This window comes from Chrysochloris asiatica, unplaced genomic scaffold, assembly GCF_000296735.1.
Source record: "Chrysochloris asiatica unplaced genomic scaffold, ChrAsi1.0 scaffold00147, whole genome shotgun sequence".
Classification (NCBI taxonomy): Eukaryota; Metazoa; Chordata; class Mammalia; order Afrosoricida; family Chrysochloridae; genus Chrysochloris; species Chrysochloris asiatica.
Genome location: NW_006408665.1, coordinates 7,324,226 through 7,349,265, shown reverse-complemented (window position 1 = coordinate 7,349,265; position 25,040 = coordinate 7,324,226). Strand labels below are relative to the sequence as shown.

The 25,040-nt window shown below is 37.2% G+C and overlaps 1 protein-coding gene across 1 annotated transcript in view; it reads right to left on the bottom strand.

Moving 5' to 3' along the window:
- Positions 1-7,804: 7,804 nt before the first annotated feature.
- Positions 7,805-25,040, bottom strand: part of CHSY3 (chondroitin sulfate synthase 3) — a 456,133-nt gene continuing 438,897 nt past the window's right edge. The window contains exon 3 of the mRNA XM_006870684.1: positions 7,805-9,367. Coding sequence (XP_006870746.1) covers positions 7,805-9,367 — 1,563 coding nt within the window. The remainder of the gene's footprint in view (positions 9,368-25,040) is intronic.

Below are 25,040 nucleotides of genomic sequence, written 5' to 3'. Positions count from 1 at the left end.
TTATAGACACATCCTTTTCTGGATTTGGATGAAAGAAGAAATGTGTATTTGTGGGAGTATTTTGGATAGTTCAGGAAGAACTCAAAAAGAAATGGAGGCCTAATGGTAGTGAGAGGTTTACTTTTAAGTGATGTGTATTTTCCTAGCTTTAACAGTTTTACTTGAGGGATTGTTCTCAAAATAGTTCACAATAAATATTTATAAGTTAACATCACAGATAAGAGCAAAGGTTATAGCTTCCTTCATAATGACCTCCTCTTATCTTTCTGCTGTAAGTTTATCTTTTTATAATGAGGTACACTTTACACTACTATGTCTTATATTTAAAGACTCCTGGTGGCACAGTAGTTAAGCACTTGGCTATTAACCAAAAGGCCACTGGTTCAAAGGCCCCATTCACTTCTTGGGAGAAAAGGATGTGTCATCTACAGTCATAAAGACTTCAGCCTAAGAAATCCTATGGGGCAATTCTACTCTCCCCTGAGTTGAATTTGACACAAAAGCACACAAGAAGAAGAAATCTTTTACTCACAAACTCCTTGAGATTATAAATAAAGACTGGAGTTTGGTGGTAAAGAAATAACAAGAATATACACTCATGCATGATAGATAAATAAAACTCAATACTCTCAATTTTTATACCAGGGCATGCAACCTATGGACAAAATTGATTGAAGTCAGTTGAAACAAAATCCTGGACTAGAATCCAAAATATATCTCTGATCTTGGCAGCTTCTCAGATCAGAAAGTATAAGGGAAACAGATGATTGGATATCAGATTAAAGCAGATACTAGAATATCCTGGCATTTTTGTGCCAGCACCAGGTAGTTTGCTGCTTGATGCAGATGCTGATTGTATTACCACCCGGGGGCATGAATCATTGCTGGTATCTCACATCATCTCTACCATCTGTCCAAACAGTCTTGGCAGCACAGCTGACGTCTGAACAAGGATGTGGAGCACAGACAGAGGTAGAGTAGCTCTGGCACATTTGGAGGTTCCATTCTTTATCCATTGCTGCCATTCTTGGAAAACTGAAGGTCTTGGATACAGGGCAGAGTACCCTAATACTGTTTGTTTGTTTGTTTGACAATGTCTGTTGTTGTTGTTTAGTATCGTGGAGTCGGTTCTGACTCATAGTAACCCCGCACAGGGTTTCCGAGGTTGTAAATGTTTATGGGAGCTGAAAGCCAGACAATGCCTAGGATATTGATAAAAGTGGAAATGTTGATGAGTCATCAGTACTAAGAACTGATAACAGATCATTGTATTGTCACTTCAGACATCATTGCTCCCATTCCTCTTTTAATATTTATAACCACTACTTTCTGAAGATGTATGCTTTCAATAACAAAGCACAAAAGAGAGATGAGGTAGACATCTCTTTGTATTATTTGCACAATTCCCTCTTTGACATAGATGTTTCCAGATTAAGGTGCACTAAGCTCCTAGGACTTGAAGGACAACAGATGCAGTAGTTCAGAATGTGGCAGGTAATAGGAGAAAATAAAATAGCTTGATCACTTAATGGAAAATGTACTGGAAGCCTTTATTCTTCCCTATATCAATTTCATCACCATGTTCAAGATGGAACTACAACTATTTGGTTGCCTATTTGGGATTCATCTTTGTGTAAACTTTTACCTGCATAAACATATGGCTAGGTCCAGCTCTAACTCCAGATAACAGCCTGGCATTATGTTATCTAATGAGAGGATTGAAAAGGACTGGCAACCCTGCAGCCTCTCATCTGAGCTGTCCAAGTCTTGGGAAGGAAGTCTTATTTTCTGAGCTCTATTAAGTACTTCGGACATGTTGTCATGAGGGACTAGTCACTGGAGAAGGGTATCCTGTTTGGTAGGTGGAGGGTCAGAGAAAAAGAGGAAGACCCCCAGTGAGATGGATTGGCAAAGTGACAGCATCAATGGACTCAAACGTGTCAACAATTGTGAGGTTGGCCCAAGATCGGACAGTGTTTTGTTCTGTTGTGCATAGGGTTATTATGATTTGGTACCAACTCAATGGCACCTAACAACAACAACAAGTAAGCAATGGACAGCAAAGTCAGTTTAAATGACAAAGCTGGAGGTTCAAATCCACCAGCCACTCCCTGGAAACCCTATACAGGGTCAGCCGCTCCCTGGAAACCCCAGAAAAAAGCTCGCTATGAGTTGGAACTGACTCAACAGCATTTAACAGCAACAACAACTCTTAGAAGAAGGAAATGCCCAGAACTAAGTGAAATCAGAGTGGTCTAATTATGTGTATCTGCTGGCTAGTTTTCTTGGAATAAAAACAAATAAAAAGTAATTTATCTTATCAGTGAACATTTATTCCCCACTATTAACTGGAGTCCTGGTGTGGCACTGTGAGTTAATGCGCCAGACTGTAAAGCCATTTGAACTTCAAGGTCAGCGGTTCAAGCTCACCAGCTGCTCCTTGGAAACCCTATATAGGGTCACCATGGGTCGGAATCGACTCGATAGCACTTTGACAACAACAATTAACTGGGCAAAATGGGCTTAATTCTTTAATTCAGAAATACCTTCAGCACTGACAATTTTTACATATGATAAATCTGTAAGGGCTGAGCAGCAGAAACAGTCAAACAATTCTTTGGTGGTGTTGATCAGTGTGGACAGTACTGAACTCATCTGCCTGATATAATATAGGAAGGCTGCTGGAACCAGGAATCCTGAGCAGTGGTTTTCTGCTGGCTGAGGCACACTGACTTGTAAGTAGATAGACAGACGTCTTTTCCCATTACAGGGCTGCACAGAGGGAGCTAGCTGTGATGGAAGACTGACTAAAAGCCAAAGGAAGCTCTATCTGAGTAAGACCAAGTAGTAAACAGGCAATAGACAACATTTGCAATCTTAGTTTCTACAGAATGAACATTCAATGGTAATGAGTTCAGCCGTGAAGCAAACAGGTCCAGGATGTCAGCTAGACTTTTGCTTCCCCATTGTTTTCGGCTTTTCTTTGTCACCTCTAGGACTGAGAAGCCATGGTACAATGTAGAAAGACAGGTGCTTCAGATTCAGACAGTAGTTAGGTTAAATCTTAATTATACTATATGCCAACTTGTGTGAATAGCAGACAAATTATTCAATCCTCATGGCTTCAGTTTCCACATCTGTTGAATGGGGAAAGTCATATGAATATTCTGAGAGCTGTTATGAGGAATAAATTTAAAAGGACAAAGCAAGTAAAATGTCTCATGTGGTGATGAGGGTACAGCAAACACTTAATAAGATATGATGAAGTCAGATGGGATTGTTATTGGAGTGAACTTTACATAGAACATCCATACCTATACAGATAAGATAATGACAATAATGTACAGATTGTATTATTGTGCTTCAGACTGTATTCAAGGAGTGCTATCCACCAACCTTCTGAGACAGTAAGGTAACAGATTTAAATACATAGCAAGACTCTAAATTTGAGTAGCATCTTTCTAATAAATTTTCATTCAGGAAATTTCATATTACTTGGGAAAATCATAGAAAAGCTTAATGAAAAGTTGTGAAATGTATTTTAAAGACACCCATATTAATTCTGCAGTATAATGTGCAATGTGTATAATAATGAAGTTCAAATGTGATGCCTGCATTCCTTGATCTCCTGGTTTCATCAGTATAACTGAAAATGCCACTTCATCCCTGGACAGCTGTCTAATAATTATCTAAGATTCAGAGTGTTTTAAAACTATTTTTTTAAACATTTATTCCTTAATAAAACTCTTATTTCATTTGACTATGTTAAAGAGCAGAATCACAGTTTTCTTCATTAATAACTAACAATTCTGATTTGGCATGGTGGTGGTTATGTGCCGTGGAATCAAATCTGACACATAGCGACCCTGTACAGGGTTTCTGAGGCTATAAATCTTTACAGGAGCAGAAATTCTCTTCTTTCTCCCACAGAACAGCTGGTAGTTTCAAACCGTTGACCCTGAGATTAGCAGCCTGATTCGTAACCATTGTGCTACCAGAGCTCCTTATGATTTGGTATGGTGGTTATGTGCTGTGGAGTTGGTTCTGACTCATAGCGACCCTGTATAGGGCTTCTGAGCCTATAAATATTTATGGGAGCAGAAAGTCTCATCTTTCTCCCATGGAACAGCTAGTACTTTCAAACTAGCTGACCTTGAGGTTTAGCAGCCTGATTCGTAACCACTACGCTACCAGATTTGGTATAGATTTTCCCAAATAATTGTCTTTACTGCTTTGTAACATATTTACTGTTCCAGAATATAAAAACTTCAAAAGAGTTGCATCACATAATGTAGGAAAATATGATAATTAAGGAAGGGCTGTGAAGGCCAGAGACAGAATTAGAGTAAAGATCAACCCACAACATTTCTAAATTGTTGATCCTGTCACGATGGTCATTTTAAAGCTATCTAAAAGTACCATTAATTCTTTTCTAAGGAATTTGACATTATTAAGGTTATATGTATGGTCAAGGAGCCTGTCATTTTTTTGTAGTAATATTAACCAATGCATTTTTTGAAGCCCCTAAAATGTCTTCACTAAAAGAAGTTGCTATCATGCCAGGAACAATCATAAAGACAAATGATATATGGTTTCATGGCTATCAAATAGAAATAATGACAATAATAATCTGATGCAAATCATTTCTGGGAACAATATTTTAGTAAAGTATTTGTTCTGGATTGATTTGTGACCCCTCAAATTTGTGCTGTAAATCCCAACATGTATTATACAACCATGGCTGCAGGTTAATGCATTGGACTGCAAAGTAGGTTTGAACTGCAAGGTTGGTGGTTCAAGCTCACCAGCCACTCCTTGTTGTTAGCTGCCATCAAGTTGGTACTGACTCCTAGCGACCCTATGCACAACAGAACAAAACACTGCCCAGTCCTGGTCCAACCTCACAATTGTTGCCACGCTTGAGCCCACTGATGCTGCCACTGTCAATCCATCTCACTAGGGGTCTTCCTCTTTTTCTCTGATCCTCCACCTTACCAAACATGATATCCTTCTCCAGCAACTGGTCCCTCCTGACAATATGTCAGAAGTATGAGAGATGAAGTTTGGCCATCCTGGCCTCCAAGGAGCACTCTGGCTGCACTTCATTAAACACAGATCTGTTTGTTCTTTAGGCAGCCCATGGCACTTTCAATATTCTCCTCCCACACCATAGCTCAAATGCATAATTCTTCTAAGATTTTCGTTATTCACTGTCCAACTTTTACATGCATATGAGGTTATTGAAAATACCATTGCTGGGTTTAGGCGCACCTTACTCCTCAAGTTGGCATCTTTGCTCTATATTGGGCCCTAACTGATTCCATAGCACTTAACATATACAACCTGTGGTTATAATCCCCTTTGGAACAGGTTTTCTTTGTTATTAATTAGATCAAAATCAATACAGGATATGCTTTAAGTTTGTTATTAATTAGATCAAAATCAATACAGGATATGCTTTAAGCCAATCACCACTGAGACATAAAAATCAAGTTAGGTATAGAACAAGCAAGCATAAATGGGGAAAAGTTTATGCCACATGATATTACCAAGAAACCAAGAAAGAGAAGCTGAAGGAGACAAGGATTTTTACCAGAGCAGATAGAGAACTTTCCCCTAGGATCAATACCCTAAAGTAGCACTCCTAGCCTCCTAATTGTGAGAAAACAAATGTCTGTTCTTTAAAACCACCCACTCGTGGTATTTCGGCTACAGCAGCAAGATGTAACTAAGACAGTATTATAAAGATGAACATTTGTAAGATAAAGTAAGGCCACAAAAAACAGCTTTGGAAGTTAGCTTTCCTGAATCTTGTATTTTTTTCCTTTCAAATATGCCTTCCTGATAATATCAATTAAATTTAGATATCTTTTGTTTTATAGATAAACTTACCTATGCACATAATTATGTATACACAAGGTTATTCAATGACTATAACAGCAAAAGATTGGAAATTACCCAAATAACATCAATAGGGTACTGGTTAAATACATTGCAAGAGTCCTGGTATGGTGCTGTTGGTTAATGCACCAGAGCACAAAGCCATTTGAACTGCAAGGTTGGCAGTTCAAGCTCACCAGCTGCTCCTCAGAAACCCTATACAGGGTTGCAATGGGTTGGAATCAACTCAACAGCACTTAACAACAACAACAACAATCCAATTATGTGCTACCATGCAGCTGTGAAAAAAAAAGTATATGTATATATATGTGTATGTGTGTGATTATATACATATATATACTTATTTGTACGTAGAGATATTCATAGAAACACACAAAAAATATTAGTCTTATGTAGTCAGTGGTAAATCTGGGTGCATATACATGGGAATGTGATGGATAGCTGTAGATATTTTTATATTTTGATTTGTAAGCCATGCAAATGTATTACCTATACAGAAACTTTGAAAATTAAATTTAAAATGTACAATTATGAGATCTTGTTGCATGGATTTTGATTTTCTTTTATATTTCTTAGACAAGGTTATTTTTTTCTACAAATCGAACAGGGTTGATTAAGTTCAAAGAAATAATAATATATAAAGTCTATTCAGGAAAAAAAAATATTGTTTAGAAAGATAGTAAGATAGCTCAGTTTAGAAAGCATGACATATAAAATTAAATACTTGCTTGCTTTTTTAGAATTTAAAATAATAGCTGTAAAATTTACTTTGACTGTTGTATTTTTGAACTATCTATCAATACACATTAAAGGCTATGTCTGATTCCAAAGTTGAAGAGACTGAGCATGGATGCTTCTTCCAGGTTGTAAATTTTTGAATAAAGAACTTGGTCATTTAAATCACTTATAAAGACTAAGTTTTAAAGCATAGTTATACAAATAGCATGCTCATAAGTCCTTGTTAACTTTTCCAGCCTTTGTTGCAAGCATTGTTGTTGACAGTGACATTTAAGCAGTATATCAAGAAAGATTAAAAGGAAACAATACAACTTTCTCATTGTTTTTGAAAAAGAATACTGTTTTATGCCTGTATTTTATTATAAATAACCAGGTTTTGTCATATTTTATCTTCTTGCCAGCAAATGAAGGACATTGTTTCATAAAGCTTCTAAAATGTACATGAATATTTAATTAAATCATATTTCCTTGAGAAAATAAAGTTCATTCGCATTTATAGCAGACACTTGTGAGGAGCACATAATTGTCGTAAGACCAGGGTAGCCAGTACCGGTTGCTTGTGGAACAAAACTCCTCAATTTTTAAAACATTTTTTAAAAAATAAACATACAATCATAGGTATTCATTTACTTTAAAAATTCTAAAGATAAAGAAAATTATCATCTATATATTTAAGTCCTTGTATAAATTACAAAACTCAAGTTTATGTTACAGAGTCCCTTCCCCATAGGAAGCATAAAGCACTTTTGTGGTACCTTTCACCAGTAAATATTTGTATCACATTGAATTTGACAAACAAAATAAAAGTTGATATTGCCTCTTTAAGCCCAAGAAAACACTCTTCTAAGTCATCTCTCATGATGAATGAGTTCCAAACGTCATTTGATTGCCATGATTTAAATCAATCTTGAATAAAGATGTAAAAAAGTAACACACATATTGACTTCAGTAGAAATCTGAAATATCAGTGAACTGCAGACTCTTCTTGCTTGAGGTCAACAAGCACCCCTCGGAAGACAACCAACAGGAGTTTAAGACCAGGACAATAAAATAAAATAATAACAACAATAATAATAACAATAACAATAAAAATAAAATAAAAATAACAACAACCAACAATGAGGTAAACTCCCCTTTAAAAAGGCAATGAGTTTTGCCTGGACTGTCAGGAGAGAGTTCGATTGTACCTGACACCCAAATGTTTTTCTAACCAGAGTTCAGCCAGTTGCATGGTTGAGGCGAAAGTACTTGCCTTGGATCCTAAGCACATCTTGTACTGCTTAGGGTCCAAGTTAGGATCACAATGAACTGGATGGAAAATATGCACCACTCCTACTTCTTGACTTCTAAAGGGCCTTAAGCCAAATTGGATAACTTTATTGTAGAGATCTACATCTTCCAGTCCCCAGCCTTGGATTGAGGTATCAAATCCACCTGCACTCAGAAGATCACTTTTATAAATACAGGTGATTCCATATCCATAGTCTCTCCAAAATCCAGTTTTCTTTGAGATGATGAAATCATCATCAGTGGGATGACTGCCCTCATTGGTTACCTTTGGGTCATACTGGCTAAAGATGATGGGGTAGTACACCTGTTGTCCCTGAATTGTATTATCTCTACATCGTTGGAGAAAGTCTCCTCTGAAGATCAAATCAACATCACAAAATAGCAGCAACGTGTCATTATCAAACTGGGAAGAAGCCATTTCAAGACCAAGGCCTCTGGAAAACTCTCCTTTAATGGGGATCAGGGTCAGTTCTGCATTAGGGTACTTGTTCTGATAGTCCTGTACCAGCTCAATATGCTTGCTAGAATCTTGGCCAGAATCCCCACTAAAAAGGATTATGACAAGCTTTACTTTCTGCTTTGGGATAAGACAAATATTTTCAAAGTTATTCATGAATCTCAAGAAAATGTCATACCTTCCTATGAGAGGAACAAGAATGTGTATTTTCTTTTCATTGTGCCCTCCCATTTCTTTTGCACCTTGAAAAGATGATAGTATTTTTAAAGAATTAGATATTAAGGAGAATGACTGAGTGTCACTATTAATGCTTTCCACAAGACTGTTGACATCTAGCTCTTCAGTTTCTCTGAAAAAAGGTTTGCTGAACAGCTGTTGAAGGTATGCATGGCGTCTCACTGGCACAGTGAGTTTTCTCCCTTTATGTCGTTTGTATAAAAGGAGTAAATCCAAGATGTATTCCACCCCATGCATGGGGTCTACCCTGCGGTAACCATACTGGATTTCCTTGAAGTCAATGAGTCGTCCTCTACTCTTGGCATTCTCATTGATCATCTCCATCACCTGTAGCACAGTGTCATCCAGAGCTTTTCTTAGGATGCTGTTGATGTTCTGTCGAGGTGGCTGATTCTCAGCTGCTGAGTAAAGGAGCTTTCCAGTAAGGAATTCCCATTCTATCACTTCATCTCTCTCCCGAGGCTGGAAGTGGTTGAAAGAAGGCATCACTCCCAGCTGCTGATCCTCTTTGCTCACTTCACTGTTACTGAGTGTGCTCATCAGAGCACTCTCCCGGTGGAGCTGGATGGTACGGTAACGAAGTTCAGAAATTTTGCGGCTGAGCATGTAATTATGTAACCTGTACTGGTATGCAGGCCTTTTGTTGGGATGAAGTGTTATAGCTGCGTGGATTTTGCTATTGTGAAGATCTTGGATATAACCCTTTCGATTATGTTCATAATTTTCATGAAAGAGTTGCTGCATCTGGAAAACAAAAGAAAGTAAAAATGTTAGGATATATTTTTTAAAGTTATAAACTTCAAATATTTAAATTAAGCAGTTACAAATTTATATGATATTTAATAACAGAAATTACTGATGAGATTTATATTTAAAAGAAATTAAAATACTTTCAAATTCATATGCTCAAATATTGCAAATTAAACTTCTAGCTATAGATTTTGAATTAAAGAAACTCTGACCTTCTGTTTACTCAGAGATCAGCCCAAATGGGAAAGAAAACAAGAAATGAATATACTCAGAACTCCCATAATAGACCACTGGGAAACAGTGAGCTAGAAAAGAGAGGTCTATGTTTGTTAATATTGGGCAGAGTGGGCAGAGCATGGATTACAACTCACTGTAAAGAAAATAAAAATCCTCACAACTGGACCAATAAACAACATCGTGATAAATGGAAAAAAGATAGCTATTGTCAAGGATTTCATTTTACTTGGATCCACAACCAATGTTCACGGAAGCAGCAATCAAGAAATCAAATGACATAATGTATCAGGCATATGTGCTGCAAAAGACCGCTTTAAAGTGTTAAAGAGCAAAGATGCTGCCTTGAGGATTAAGGTGCACCTGACCCAAGTCATGCTATTTACTGCATATGCATGTTCAAGCTGGACAATGAGAAAGGAAGACTATAGAAGAATTGATGCATTTGAGTTAATGGTGTTGGATAAAAATATTAAAAGGACCATGAACTGCCAAAAGATCAGCTAAAATGCCCCTAGGAAGTCAGGATGGTGAGACTTTATCTCATGTACTTTGGACATATTTTCAGGAGCGAACCGTCCATGGAAAATGACATCATGCTTGGTAAAGATACAGAGGAAGACCCAATTAAATGGGTTGACACAACGCCTACAACAATGGGCTCAAATCTAACAAAACTGTAAGAATGGTGTAGGACCCAGTAGTGTTTTGTTCTGCTGTGCATAGGGTCACTATGAATAGGAGAAAACTCGAAAGCACCTATCAACCATAGGAAAAAATAACAGTTGAAGGATTTGTCAACTATCCTGTGAAAGTGTTTTCTTTAACCAGGAATTTCCACAACATAAGAGCTGTGCCCTTGGTTGATTTGGTCCCTCTTTATTTTGTCAATGTTGTTATGTGCAATTGAGTCGGTTCCGACCCATAAATGACCAAGTATCAGGCTTCCGAAGGAACCACCGGTGAACTTGACCTGCCAAACTTGTGGTTCAAGCCAACTTTGTAGTTCAGTGCATCAACCCACAGAGCTACATCAGGTTTCACTGTTTTGTCAAAGCTTTTGGTCAATTACCAGTTTGCCCACCTTAACTCTAGCTTCAGTTTTATTTTCTCCTAACAGGAATCCTCAGCATGTTATTGTATGCAAGACAAATTACACTGATAATTTGGTAAGGAAGATTCAAGAAAGTTGGGTTATTTAACCAAGAGTGTTATGGGGCAATTACAAATAGAATTTTTGACATTGGTAGTTTTTTGACTTAACACTAAATTGTGAGTGGAGGAACATTATTTTAGGAAAAGCTGCACAATTTACTGTTAAAATTATGTTAGATTATTTGAAATAATTCAGTCTCCCTCATTTTAGTCAACTGCCTCTCTTTAAAGAGCTATGTTTTGGACAGAACAACTAGAAAGAATCTCAACAAAGATACAGAAGAACTAAATGACTCAATGAACCAACTTGACCTCGTAGACTTATACAGAGCACTCAGTCCAACAACATCACAAAACATATAATTTTATAGTGCACATGAAAATTATCCAGAATAAACAATATATTAGGCCACAAAGCAAGCCTCAGTAAACTTTAAAAAACTGAAATACTACAAAGCATCTTTTCACACCACTGCTATATAAAATTAGAAATCTACAATAGGAGTATCAAGGGAAAAAAAATCAAATACATGGAAATTGAATATAACACCCTGCTGAAAAGTTACTTGGTAATAGGACAAATTAAAATTTTTTCTTAAAAAATTCCTTGAACCAAATGAGAATGAAAGTTGTTGCTGTTGTTGTTGTTGTTGTTGTTGTCAGATGCCATTGAGTCAGCAGCAACTCATAGCAACCTTATGTACAACAGAATAAAACACTGCCTGGTCCTGCAAAAACCTCACTATTGTTGCTACATTTGAGCCCATTTTTGCTGCCATTGTGCCAATCCATCTTGTTGGGAAGAATGAAAGTACAGCATACCAAAACTTTTTGTTGTTGTTGTTGTTGTTAAGTGCCGTGAGTTGGTTCCGACCCATAGCGACCCTGTACAGGGTTTCCGAGGGTGTAAATCTTTACGGGAGTAGAAAGCCTCATCTTTCTCCTGCGGAGCAGCTGGTAGTTTCGAACCGCTGACCTTAAGGTTCGCAGCCCGATTCGTAACCACTATGCTACCAGAGCTCCTTACCAAAACCTTTGGGACACAGCAAAAGCAGTAACTAGAGGGCAGTTTATATTAATAACCACACACATTCAAAAAGAAGACAACCAAAATCAACACATTAACACATCTCCCACAATTATAAAAAGAACAGCACAGTAATCCTACAGATATCAACAGAAAATGAACAATAAAGATTGCTATTGTTGTTAAGTGTCATCGAGTCAGTTATGACTCATAGCAACTGTGTAGTGTTTCCAACTAGTGACTGGTGAGTTTGAGTGTGGACCTTCTGATTCAAAATGACCTTTTGGTCTTGCCCTTATCTTATAGCACCACACCAGAACTAGAGTAGAAATAAATGAATTAGAAAACAGAAAAACAATAGAATGACTTAACAAGAGAAGCAATTAGTTCTCTATAAGCATTAACAAAATTGACAATTGGCAAGTCTAGCAAAAGAACAGAAGGAGAAGATGCAAATGACTTGCATAAGAAAAGATATGGGTGGCATAACAATAGAACGAAAAGAAATAAAAAGAACAATAACAGAATAATATGAAGAATTATACTCCAACAAATTTGAAAATCTAGAAGAAATGGACATTTTTTTTAGAAAAACAGGATCTATGTAAACTAACACAGAAAAAAATTAGAAAACTTGAATAGATCTGTAACTAAAGAAGAAATTGATCAGGTCATTAAAAAAATTGTCAACAAATCACAGTCTGGGCTCCAATGGTTTTTCTGGTGAATTTTATCAAACTTTTAGAGAAAAACTGACATCAATTCTACTCAAACTATTACAGAGCATAGAAAAGGATGGCAAACACCTGAATACATTTTATGAATCAATCATAGTCCTTAACCAAAGCTAGGCAAAGACATCACTAAAAAAGATAATTACACACCAATATCCCTCATGAACATAGATACAAAAGTTCCTAAAAAAATTCTAGCCAATACAATTCAACATATCCCCAACAAAACCCATCATGACCAGGTGGAATTCATACCAGTGATGCAAGTAAAGTTCAATATTAGAAAAACTATCAACATAATCCACAATATAAATTTTAAAAAAGGAAAAGAACCAAATAATTCTATTAAAAAGTGCAGAAAAGACATTTGATAAAATCCAACATTCATTATTAATTAAAAAAAAAAAAAAAAGGAATAGAAGGGAAATTACTCAACATAATTAAGGGCATATATGAAAATCCAACAACTAACATTACTCTCAATGAAAAGAAACTGAAGCATTGCCTTTGCAAATAGGCATCAGCAAAGGATGCCTTTTATCACCAAACTTATTTAATGCTGTGGTAAAAGACTTAGCTAGAATTATAATGCAAGAAAGAGAAATTAAAGGCATACAAATTGGCAAAGAAGAAGCAAAACTCTCTGTGGTGGTGGTGGTGGAAGAAATGATGAAAGCTTCTCAGATATTGTCAAACATCTTAAGACAATGAGTTGCTAGACCTGGGGGTGAGGACCATAGTCTGAGGGGACACCATGGTCAATGGGCATAACTTAGTCCATGAATATAATGTTCTACACCCTACTTTGGCCAGTAGTGACAGGAATCTTAAAAAAGTGCATGAACAGCTAGCTAAGGTGCAACTATTTATCTCTCTATGTATGGAAGAAAGAAGAATGATGAAAACTGAAGATGCTTGGAATCAACTAGTACAATGGACCAATGGAGCAGGTGAATAACAGTCACATGACTTTGAGTAAGAAAGAAATATATGGTGCCCGGCTACCATTACCAACTGCTTTGAAAGGGATCGCATTAGGAGGTCCCAGATAGAGTGAGAGAAAATGTGAAACAAAACTCAAAATTATAAAAGAAGAGAAAAAAAAAGAGACCAAGCTCTGGAATGAAATTCACCCTTGTAGCCTAATTGTCATACAAGCAGTAGATAGGTATATAGAGGGGCCAACAACACAATAAATTATGCTCACCATAGAATGGTCAATCATTCAAGATCAAAATGAAAACGTTTACCTAGGGACAAAATTGAGATGGGACAGGAAGATGATTGTGGTGGTGGTGGTGTGCTGTGGAGTCGGTTCCAACGCATAGTGACCCTGCTAGGGTTTCCAAGGCTGTAAATGTTTACGGGAGCAGAAAGCCTCATCTTTCTCCTGTGGAACAGCTGGTAGTTTCGAACTACTGACCTTGAGGTTAGTAGCCAAACTCGTAACCACTATTCTACCGTAGGAGCTCCTTGGAAGGTGATTAGAATAAAAATAAAAACCAAAGGGAGAAAGTGGGACAACTATTGTTACCTGGTGGTAATTACAATCATTGAGACGAAACAAAGTATATTATTTGTTGAATATAAAGCTGATGATCTTGTCTGTAAGCCTTCAGTCAATTTACAATAAAGAGCTAAAAAACAAAACAAAACAAAACAAAAAACTATGATTTGATGCTATGGCATTTACAAAATTTCCACAGCTTGGGGTATACACTCCAGTATAGTGAAAGATAAAATCCACTGACAATAGAAAAATCACAGCAGCAAGTAACACTAGTGTGTCCTGATTGATCCCAGTACTTTAAGTGTTGTTGTTGTTATGTGCCGTGGAGTCAGTTCTGACTCATAGCGACCCTGTACAGGGTTTCCGAGGCTGTAAATCTTTACGGGAGTAGAAAGCCTCATCTTCTCCCATGAAACAGCTGGCAGTTTCAAACTGCTGACCTTGCAGTTCACAGCCCGATTAGTAACCATTACGCTACCAGAGTTCCTTACTTTAAGTGTAGAACCTGTGATTTCCCCCTGTGAGAAGGAAATTATTTCAAAAGCTGTAGAAAAATCTCTTACAAAAATCAGAGAGAAGAAGAAGAAATGATCAGAGGAAAAATGTTGTAATATTATTAACCTTCTACCATATTCAGCTTCCATTGCTCCTATTAGATTTATTAAATTATGAAAAGGCAGTATAGGGACTTTCTGAAGTGATCATAGTTATATAAATCAGGTACTTCTATTTATCAAATTAAAATATTTAAAATCCAATAAGTAATGGACAGCAGACACCCACAAGGTAACTTTTGGAGGGATGGAAATGTTCTAAAACTTGACTGTGAAAATGTTTGTGCAACTGTATATATTTGATAAACATTATTAAACTGAACACTTATAAGGAGAGAATTTTGATTATTCTTCAATAAACCTAATAAAATCAGGAAAACATGTTAAAAATAAAATAGAGCAAACTCTATATTTGAAAACAAAGAAGCTGAAATAAAACAAAGTCACCAAAATATGTATAGTATTTCCAAGAGCTGCTGAGGTTGAACTCTATCATTTGAAAACAAGTGCCGACAAAAGACCAAGCAGAAAAATGTCAGTGGAAAAGGGTTCAAGGGTTCAAGGGCAGTAATAAAAATTCTACTCTCTGAAAATATTAGGCACAGAATCTACTGTGTTTACAACTCTGAGTGCGGAAACTGAGGTAAGATGGACTGGTAGAATAAGCCTTCTTCCAAGGAAACAGTTTGTTTCAGAGACGCAGATGAGACAAAACTAACTATATAAAGAGTTAAGCAGTTAAGCCATATTTTCAGGAAATACCTTTGGTCTGAGGTAGCAGACAAGATCAATGCCTTTTCTTCATAGAAATCAGCTAGCCTAGAACTGTAACAAACACCCTCATCAAAATAAACCTATTATGAGGAACTTGTTCAGGATAAATTCATTTATTTAAAGATTTTTTTTTTTTCTTTCTTCCTAAACAGGAAAATAGTACAGCAATGACACATGTCTGTATTGGGAAAAATAAATTAGATGAAAAATTCTCAAAATAGTCCTGTCACCCCAAAAAAGACATGGAGCTGAGGTAAACGATAAACAGTGTTTTTTAAAAAAGATAATGAAACATTTGCTCCTATCTATGAAAAAGCAAGTCAGAAATATTAGATCTCAGGGATGTGTGGGTAAAATGGATGTCAATCCACAGAAGTAATTCAAAGTAAGAATGAAAAAAAAAGCTATCACATGTCACATAAAGGAAAATGAAAATAGATGTATAAAATTCATTATAGCCCAGCTGAAAAGCTAAGAAAGAATTACAATGGATTAGAAAGAAATTATAGAAGTTAGACCCAGAAGAGCCAAGGAAAAAACCAAAACAAAGCCCATAACTAGAGTAACTGAAAACAAATCAACAGCAAAATAAAACAATGGAAAGATTATTTAAAGGTACAATTCAAGAAAATCATTTTGAAATGTAAAAAAGATCTAGTATCTAGGGAGTCCTGGGGTGGTGCTATAGGATAAGCACTGGAATGCTAACTACAAGGTCTATGGTTCAAACCCACCAGCTACAACTTGGAAATCCTATTCAGGGTCGATTTGAGTCAGACTGTGATAACAACAATAACATCTATATTGGAAAAAAGAAAAAGGCCTGGTGATGTACTTTTAAAAAAGCAGCCATTGAAAATGCAGTCCTATGAGTTTGAGTCAACTCAACAGTAATTAAGGAGCTCTGGTAGTATAGTGCTTATGAGTCAGGCTGCTAACCTCATGGTCAGCAGTTCAAAACTACCAGGAGTTCCGCAGGAGAAAGATGAGGCTTTCTACTCCCATAAAGATTTACAGCCTCGGAAATGCTATGTAGGGTCACTATAAGTAGGAATCGACTCCAAGGCACATCACCACCACCACCACCAATAATTGAAGGTGGTACTATAGATTTCCATGGTCTCTTGCTGTGGTGCTGTAGGATCAGCACTGGTTTTTGAACCACCAGGTCTGTAGTTCACATCACCAGCTGCTCCTTAGAAATACTACACAGGACCACTATGAGTAGGAACCAACTCTTTGGCACTTAGCAACAACAATACTAGGTGATGCAAATGGCTAAGCACTTGGCTACTATCTGAAAGGTTGGCAATTTGAATCATAAAGAGAAAGACCTGGCAACCTACTCCTAAGAAATCAGAGTCATGGAAAACCTTATGACTTTGAAACACATGAAGTTCCCATGAGTAAGAACGGACACAACAGAAAGCACGTGTTTGTTGGGTTGGTTGGTTTGGTATCTATGTATTAAATCCACTCACTGTGTGCCCAAGAATGTTAACCGACACTGTTCATCAATGAAACATATTTTATTATAGTTACTAGAAATCAGGGATTGGGAAAAGTAGGGCAGGGAACTTTTTTCATTATATAATCTAGAAGTATTACCTAACATCTAAATCAATATATATGTGATAAAAATGAGTTAAAGTCAATTAATCTTTCCCACAGCATGTCAATTCTCATTAATATCCATTTCCAAGAAGCATATGTTATATTAGAAACTTTACCAGTTTCTTCAGCAAGGACTTTAAAATGATTAAGTAGTAGTTCGTCTGACCTATTCTCACTTTAAGGAGCCCCTATACCCTATTTATTATTATCTCTGCCCATTTTCTCTAGGCAAACAGTGCTTGCCCATTTTCACTTTCATCTATTTTGTCAACACACTCTATAAGCTATGAATCATGTCACAAATGCCACCATCTTTTCCAACTACCTGTATGGAATTCCACTCTTTAAAGATCTTTGAAATCTTCCAAATCCACATTTCAATGGCATATTGCCTTGTACTGTAGAAGAATCACCATTTCTATCCTATGAGATTATTAATTGTCTGAAAGTCTATTTGTACTTCTCACTATGTCTCAGCAGCAACATGAATGGCAATTAAGTATTCAGATTCTGGAGCCAGACAGAAAGGGCTCCAGATCTAAGATTTATTAAACATGTGCCCTTGGACAAATTGCTTAACTTTACTGTGCTTCAGTTTGTTGTTGTTGTTGTTAAGTGCCATTAAATCAGTTCTGACTCATAGTGACCCTGTATACGGTTTCCGAGGAGCTGCTGGATGATTTGAACTGCTGACTTTTAAGTTCAAAATTGACCTTACAGTCCAGTACATTATTCTGAAGTGCCCACACCAAGACTCCATGTTTCAGTTTAACCATCTGTAAAATGAGGACTATAATAGCATCTACTTCATGGAGTTGCTGTGAGGACTAAATTAGTATATGTATTTGAAAAACATAGGAGAGAAGCTGAAATACAATAACTAGGCGAGCAGCTGCTCCTCAAAACCATAAACAGGGTTGCTGTGAGTCGGTATCCAATTGACAACACTTGAAAATAACAATTATGAGTGGTTATTATTATTTGTTTTTACTATTATTATTAGTGTAGGTGTTTAATAAATATTTATTGAATAAAATAATCGATGAGAATGACCTTGATTAAGTTTTCACTAGAAAATCATTCAGCTATGCTAAGGATTGCCATCATTTGATACAAGATCATCATCTAAAATTTAGAAACTGAGTTGTTGTCATGAGGTCTTTCTGTTGAGTCAAAGAAAGAATAAGAAACCAATCTATTATCGGGAAATCTGTATATGAACATTTTTGGTTTCTTCTATTAAGGAAAAAAAAAGACATTAAAGTTTCTCTATTAAAAATCTTTTTTAAAACTTATTTTTGTAGAGATGTTATTTCAGTCTGATGCAAGTTTGTTTCTGGAAGAGAAAGTATCTTCTAACTTTAGAAAATTATATTTGAGTCTCTATTATATGCAGTTAAGGAGGATTTGGGAAATAAAAGTGTCTTAGTCATCTAGAGCTACTATAACAAAAGTACTAGAAGTGGGAGGCTTTAGCAAATAGTTATTTTCAGGCTAGAAGTCTGAATTCAAAGTGCTGCCTCTAGGGGGAGGCTGTTTTAAGCTTCTGCTCTGGGCAGACATCAAGGTGGCTTGTTATCTATGTATCATCCCATATTTCTGTTTACCTAATCTGCTCCTTTTATCTCTTAAGAGATTGACTCAGAACACACCCTACTCTAATGCTGCATCATTAGCAGAAGAGAAAATGCATTCCTAAACAGAAGTATAAAAACAGGCATTGTTGTGTTTGTTAAATGACATCACATCAAGTTGACTGTGATGCTTAGCGACCCTGTATAGGGTTTCCGGAGGAGCGGCTGGTGAGCTTGAACTGCCGGTTCAAACCGACCTTGCAGTCCAGTGTATTAACCCACAGCACCACACAAGGACTCCAAAAAATAAGCATGTTGTTGTTGTTGAGTTGGTTTCAACCCATAGCAATCCTGTATAGGGTTTCCAAGGAACAGCTGGTGAACTTAAACTGTCTACCTTGGGGTTCAAACAGAATTTTCAGTCCAGTGCATTAACCCACAGCATCACACCAGGACTCCAAAAAATAGGCACAGAGGTTAGGAATTACAACACCTGCTTATTTGAGATACAATTCAATCCATAATAGATGATATTCTAGTTTTAACTCAGGACTCTGCAATATTAGAATAATAATATATGAAGGCAAACAAGGAAATAACGGATCATTAGAGTCACGGAAAACATAATAGCGAATATGTATTTAAGGACTGGGCAATTTGCCTTGTAACTATTTGTAACTCATTTTACTTTTTATGATTGAATTATGTAATGTTACATATTAACTAAATGGGGAGTCTAAATGCCCTTAATGCAATGCTTAATAAGCTTTCTTTTATTTAATAAGGCCAGTGATTATAAAAGTTCTAAGCAAAATAGTGAATTTTCAAATTAACATTCTTTATTTTCCCATTAATTATTGTCCTCAAATACAGGTCTAAAAGCATGTTCTACCTCTCTGGTATATGTTGATGAAAGGTTTTTAAGTGAATAAGTCTTTGGTCATACAAAATTCTATCATACAATCTCCAGCATCATTTCTATCACAGAGGTCATACTTTCCAACTACTGATCCTTCCTCTTTGTTTCCAGATTTTTTTTCTGCATTCCAATCACTAGTAATTATCAATGCATTTTGATTGAATGTTTGATCAATTCAGACTTAAAAAGTTGGCAGAACTCTTCAATTTCATTACCAATAGCTTTAGTAGTTGGTGCATAAATTTGAATAATAGTAGTATTAACTAGTCTTCCTTGGAGGTGTATGGATATTATCCTATCACAGACAGCATTGTACTTTAATACACATCTTTAAGTGTTCATTTTCACGATGTATCTAACACCATTTCTCTTTAATTAGATGTTCCCAGCATAGTAAACCATATGATTAACTGACTCAAATGCATAAATCAGTCCATTTCAGCTCACTAATGCCAAGGATGTAGACTCCTGGTATGGCACTGTAGGATAAGTGTCGGGGACCTGCCTCGACATAGGGGTTCGGTTCATGAGGAGGAGATACCTGAAGGCGGTAAAGATATATCAAGAATACACAGAAAGAGACAAAGAGAGAGACAATGAGGCACCCCAAAGCCAGGGTGGATACATCACTGGTGGGCAGGCTTGGGAGTACAGGCAGCATCTCACTGCCCTGCCATCTTTACTGCATGCCCTCCAACCCATAATGCACACCTGTGGAGGCCTGGACCTCTGTTTTATTTAGGGGAGGAGCTTCACACTGAGCTGGGAAGGACTTAGGCAAGGTACAGCTAACATCAGTACTTTTCCAGACCTTCAGGTAACTTTACATCATACTTCACTGGTTCGAATCCCAGGCCAGCAACTTGGTTTCCCAGGCTCAATTAACATATCTATAGCCTCTGAGCTCAGGTGGGGGAAGGTGAGAGGTAAGGACAAAAGCTTGGGCGGAGTCCCGCTGTTTTGGCTTCCTGAGCCAGGTCTGCAGGAGGACTCGAGACACCCAGGTGATTGGGCTGCACCTGGGAAAGGATTAGGAAGGATGGCTTTTTTGTCTATAGAACAAAGAATCAAGAAGTAGCTAAGATATTTTTAGTTAATCCTTGGGAGAAAGGCTTAACCTTGCAACCTTTAGTCTCGGCTTTAGGAAAATATCACATTTATCTGTGGATTATCAAGAGCTCCATGTATAAAATTAATACATGTAACTGAATATTAAGATGAAAAAACAATTTGCTATTATCTGCCAAGTGGCTAGATCTGTTACACTTGGGCCTATAGGGCCTCGAACCTCTGACCAGTCTTACACGGTCCGCAACAGATAAGCACTGAACTGCTCTCCAAAAATTTGGCAGTTCAAATCCACCAGTTGTTCCTTGGAAATCCTATAAATGGTCACTATGCATCAGAACCAACTCGAAGGCACTTGACAACAATAACAACAAAACAATGCCTGGGATATTGATCTTTATGCATTCCATTTCATTTTTGACAACTCTGTTAGTGTAGTGGTTACAAGTCAGGCTGCTAACCTCAAAGTTAGCAAGTTGAAACTATCAGCTGTTCCATGGGAGAAAGATGAAGCTTTCTGCTCCTGCAAAGATTTACAGCCACAGAAACACTATGCAAGGTCTCTATGAATTGGAACCGACTCCACGGCACACCACCATATATGTGTGTGTGTGTGTGTGTGTGTGTGTGTGTGTGTTTGGAGTCCTGGCGTGGCACTGTAGGATAAGCCCTGGACCACAAGGTCAGTTTGAATCTCAAGCAGAGTTTATTCTGGATACCTTATAATGCTAGCAAATACCAATTAGATAAAGAAATCAGAAAGAAATCACTAAATTAATTAAATGTCAATTTATAATGGCATCATGGCATATAATCATTTGTAGTTTAACTAAATCCTAGTGAAAAAATATTCCAAAAAGAAAAAAACAAAACAAAAAACTAAACTAAACATAAGTGAACTTAACTGTTCATTTATTTGCAGATTCAGGCAATGATCATATAGGTATTCACCAATATACAGCTAAGACAACAGCTGGTGATTGCTAAAGGTTTTCTTTCTTGTTGCTGCTGCTCTTGTTTGTATATTCTTTAGGGAATTAACACGAGTTTATCTAATTCTGCATGAACATCATTTTTGGCATAAGGTAGAAGGTGTAAAAACGGTGCAGAATATTGGTATGTCAATGTTCTTTGCAGCAGTTTTCACACTATTCACAATTGCCTAAAGTTGGAAACAGCCTGAAAAATAGCCATCAACATATGAATGGATAAATAAAATGTGATACATACATACAATGGAATATAACTCAGCCAGAAGGCGCAATGAAGTCTGGATACTTGATATGATATGAATGGAGGAGAACAGAATACATTATGCTGAGTGACAAAAGTTAATCACAAAGGGAAATTTTTGTATAACCTCACTTAAATAAAAAGTTAAGAAAGCCAAAAGAATGGAGAAAAAGCTTATCTTTGGGTAGTTTTGTTGTTGTTAAGTGTTGTCGTCGAGTCGATTTCGACACATAGTGACCCTGTGTGGTGGTTATGGTGGTGGTTATGTGCCGTGGAGTCGGTTTCGACTCATAGCGACCCTGTACAGGGTTTCCGAGGCTGTAGCATAGTGGTTACGAATCAGGCTGCGAACCACAAGGTAGGCAGTTCGAAACTACCAGCTGTTCCTCGGGAGAAAGATGAGGCTTTCTGCTCCCGTAAAGATTTCCAGCCTCGGAAACCCTGTACAGGGTCGCTATGAGTCGGAACCGACTCCACGGCACATAACAACAACAACAACAAATCTTTATGGGAGTGGAAAGCCTCATCTTTCTCCCGCGAAACAGGTGGTAGTTTCGAACTGCTGACCTTGTGGTTTGCAGCCCGATTCGTAACCACTATGCTACCAGAGCTCCTTAAGGGGGAGGGCAGCATGCCTGACTATTATAATTGCTCTCAATAAGTGCATACCTGTAAACAGTTGAATTGGCAAAATTTGTGTTCTGGAAACTAAATCAATGACAACAATGACAAAAAGAAATTAAAAAGCACAGTTACTGAGCCAATCTATGTCACTAAATGGCATATGTGGAAATTGTTGAATTGGTGTATGTTTTGGTGTATATATTCTTAACAATAACAACAAAATAAATAAAACTATGTCAAAATGACACCAATAAGGACTGGGGTAAATATGCTTTTATGCTTAACAAATGTCATCGTATTTCTGTGATCATGGGCTTTAGCTATATGCCAGCTTTTAGTGAACATAATTAATGTTTCTATAGTAACCTTCAGGGCAACTTGGAGTGCTGCTTTTGAGAGGCTTTAATTTGATGACCTTCCCATAAAATGGAAAAGGGTCCATTATGTAGAGTTCAATGTCAATTGGCTTGCTTGGAATTTTTTTCAAATACACTCTAAAACAAAAAATAAAATATTGTCAAAAATTAAGAGCAAAAATGTCATATCTATTGTGAAGTAAAATCACTTCAACTGTCAATACGTGACAGAGAACAATTTTACTGGATGGGTTATACGTATACTATAGTACATTTTTATGTTTATAGTAGATGATAAAGAAAGTTAGTGATATCTAGTTAAATAAATGTAAGTACTGAAAACATGAGACAGACAACATAACATTTGGTGTGCTATGGCAATATGACATTAATTCTTTTCAGTAATTTTGACTGACCAGAGCTTTCCTGGTTCCATACTCCCTTACATTTTTGGCTGCCTCTCTTATTTGAACCTATACTTATTCATTCATTAATTCACAAATATTTATTCAGGTTCTACAAATGCTTCAGGTACTATAAATAGAGCAACAAAATAAATGTGATTCTTGCCCTTCTGGAGCTGTCTAGTGGGGGAGATAAGCACTAAATATGTGATTTAACTGTGTTGTACTGGCTACTTTATTTGACCGTATGCCTTTCTTGGTGGTCAACTCCCAGGAGAGAGTACTGACCCAATACTTTGTAAAATATCTCAAAAATTGTTAATAGTATATGCTCTCCAAAATCAACTGATAACCAAATCAGGGATCAACATTTTATTGCATGACCTTTAATTCTTGAATAGAATGTTCAGTCGTGTCCATTATGTCCTCAGTTTGGAAATATTTCCTTAAGCTTAAGGGCAAAATGTAGTTTAAGACTTTACACATCTGTGTTGTAAGGGATCTGGCACTTATTAGAAAGCTTCTATATCTTACTTATAAGGAACTCCGGTAGCGTAGTGGTTACGAATCGGGCTGTGAACCGCAAGGTCAGCAGTTCGAAACTACCAGCTGTTCCATGGGAGAAAGATTAGGCGTTCTGCTCCCGTAAAGATTTACATCCTCAGAAACCCTGTACAGGGTCACTATGAGTCAGAACCTACTCCACAGCACTCAGCCACCACCATATATTACTTATAGCAAAGTGGCAGCAACAATGGGCTCAAGCGTGACAATTGTGAGGTTGGCCCAGGACCGGGCAGTGTTTCGTTCTATTGTACATAGGGTCGCTATGAGTCGGTACCAACTCGATGGCACCTAACAACAACAATATCTTACTTAAGCAATTACTCAACAGTCCAGCACTGTTGTCCGACGACTGATGGTGGCCATACATTTCTTTATGGTTTTTGTAATTGATGTAGTCATCCAAGCATGGAGAAAGGTTGAGGACACCCATGATCATTCTTTCTTTGTGCCAGCAGAATGTGAAATGATTATAGGAGTCTCCAACTGACTCTAAAGCAGACTGTGCTCCATCACATTAGTATTCTCTGCACCAATATATGAAGTGCTGCACAGGGACCACAGTAAATGAGAACGAAAGCAGAGCCCTTTTGCTACTTGCAATGGAGGTAAAGTAGTCTTCCATTCAAAAAATGTTAGGATTGCTAAAAGGGTATGGAATTAAGTTTGGGGGTACATTTCACTCACTTACAGGAAAGAAAAGAAAAACATACACTTCTCCTGCACATTCCTCTGCCACTCTGTCAGCTTGGGCTCACCCAAGTCTGTTCCTGACTGAGATTGTTTCTGGAGCAGAAGTCTGGTTTTGAGATCTGTTCTCCATTGTTAATCTAATCTTGGATGAGCAGCACCTCGGGAGAAGAAGAACTACAGGACTGATATCTACATCACTGTGAAGATTTCTGAAATCTCTAGACTATGTTGTTGTTAAGTGCTGTTGAGTCAGTTCCAATTCATAGTGACCCTGCTTAGAGTTTCTGAGGCTTTAAATCTTTGTGGGAACAGAAAACCTTATCTTTCTCACACTCAAACTGTGGACTTTGTGGTTCGCAGACCATTGCTCATTGTATGAACCCACTGCACTCCCAATCTCTAGAATATGGTGAGTATAAATAGGTAACATATATGTCAGCACTAGGTCCACTGCCTGGAACTTTGAACGTTTTCAGCAAACGTTAACTTTCACATTATTGTACACATCAATAACAGCAGTTGTTGTTGTTGTTGTTGTTGTTAGGTGCCATCGAGTCAATACTGACTCATAGTGACCCTATATACAACAGAACAAAACACTGCCCAGTCCTGGGCCAACCTCACAATTGT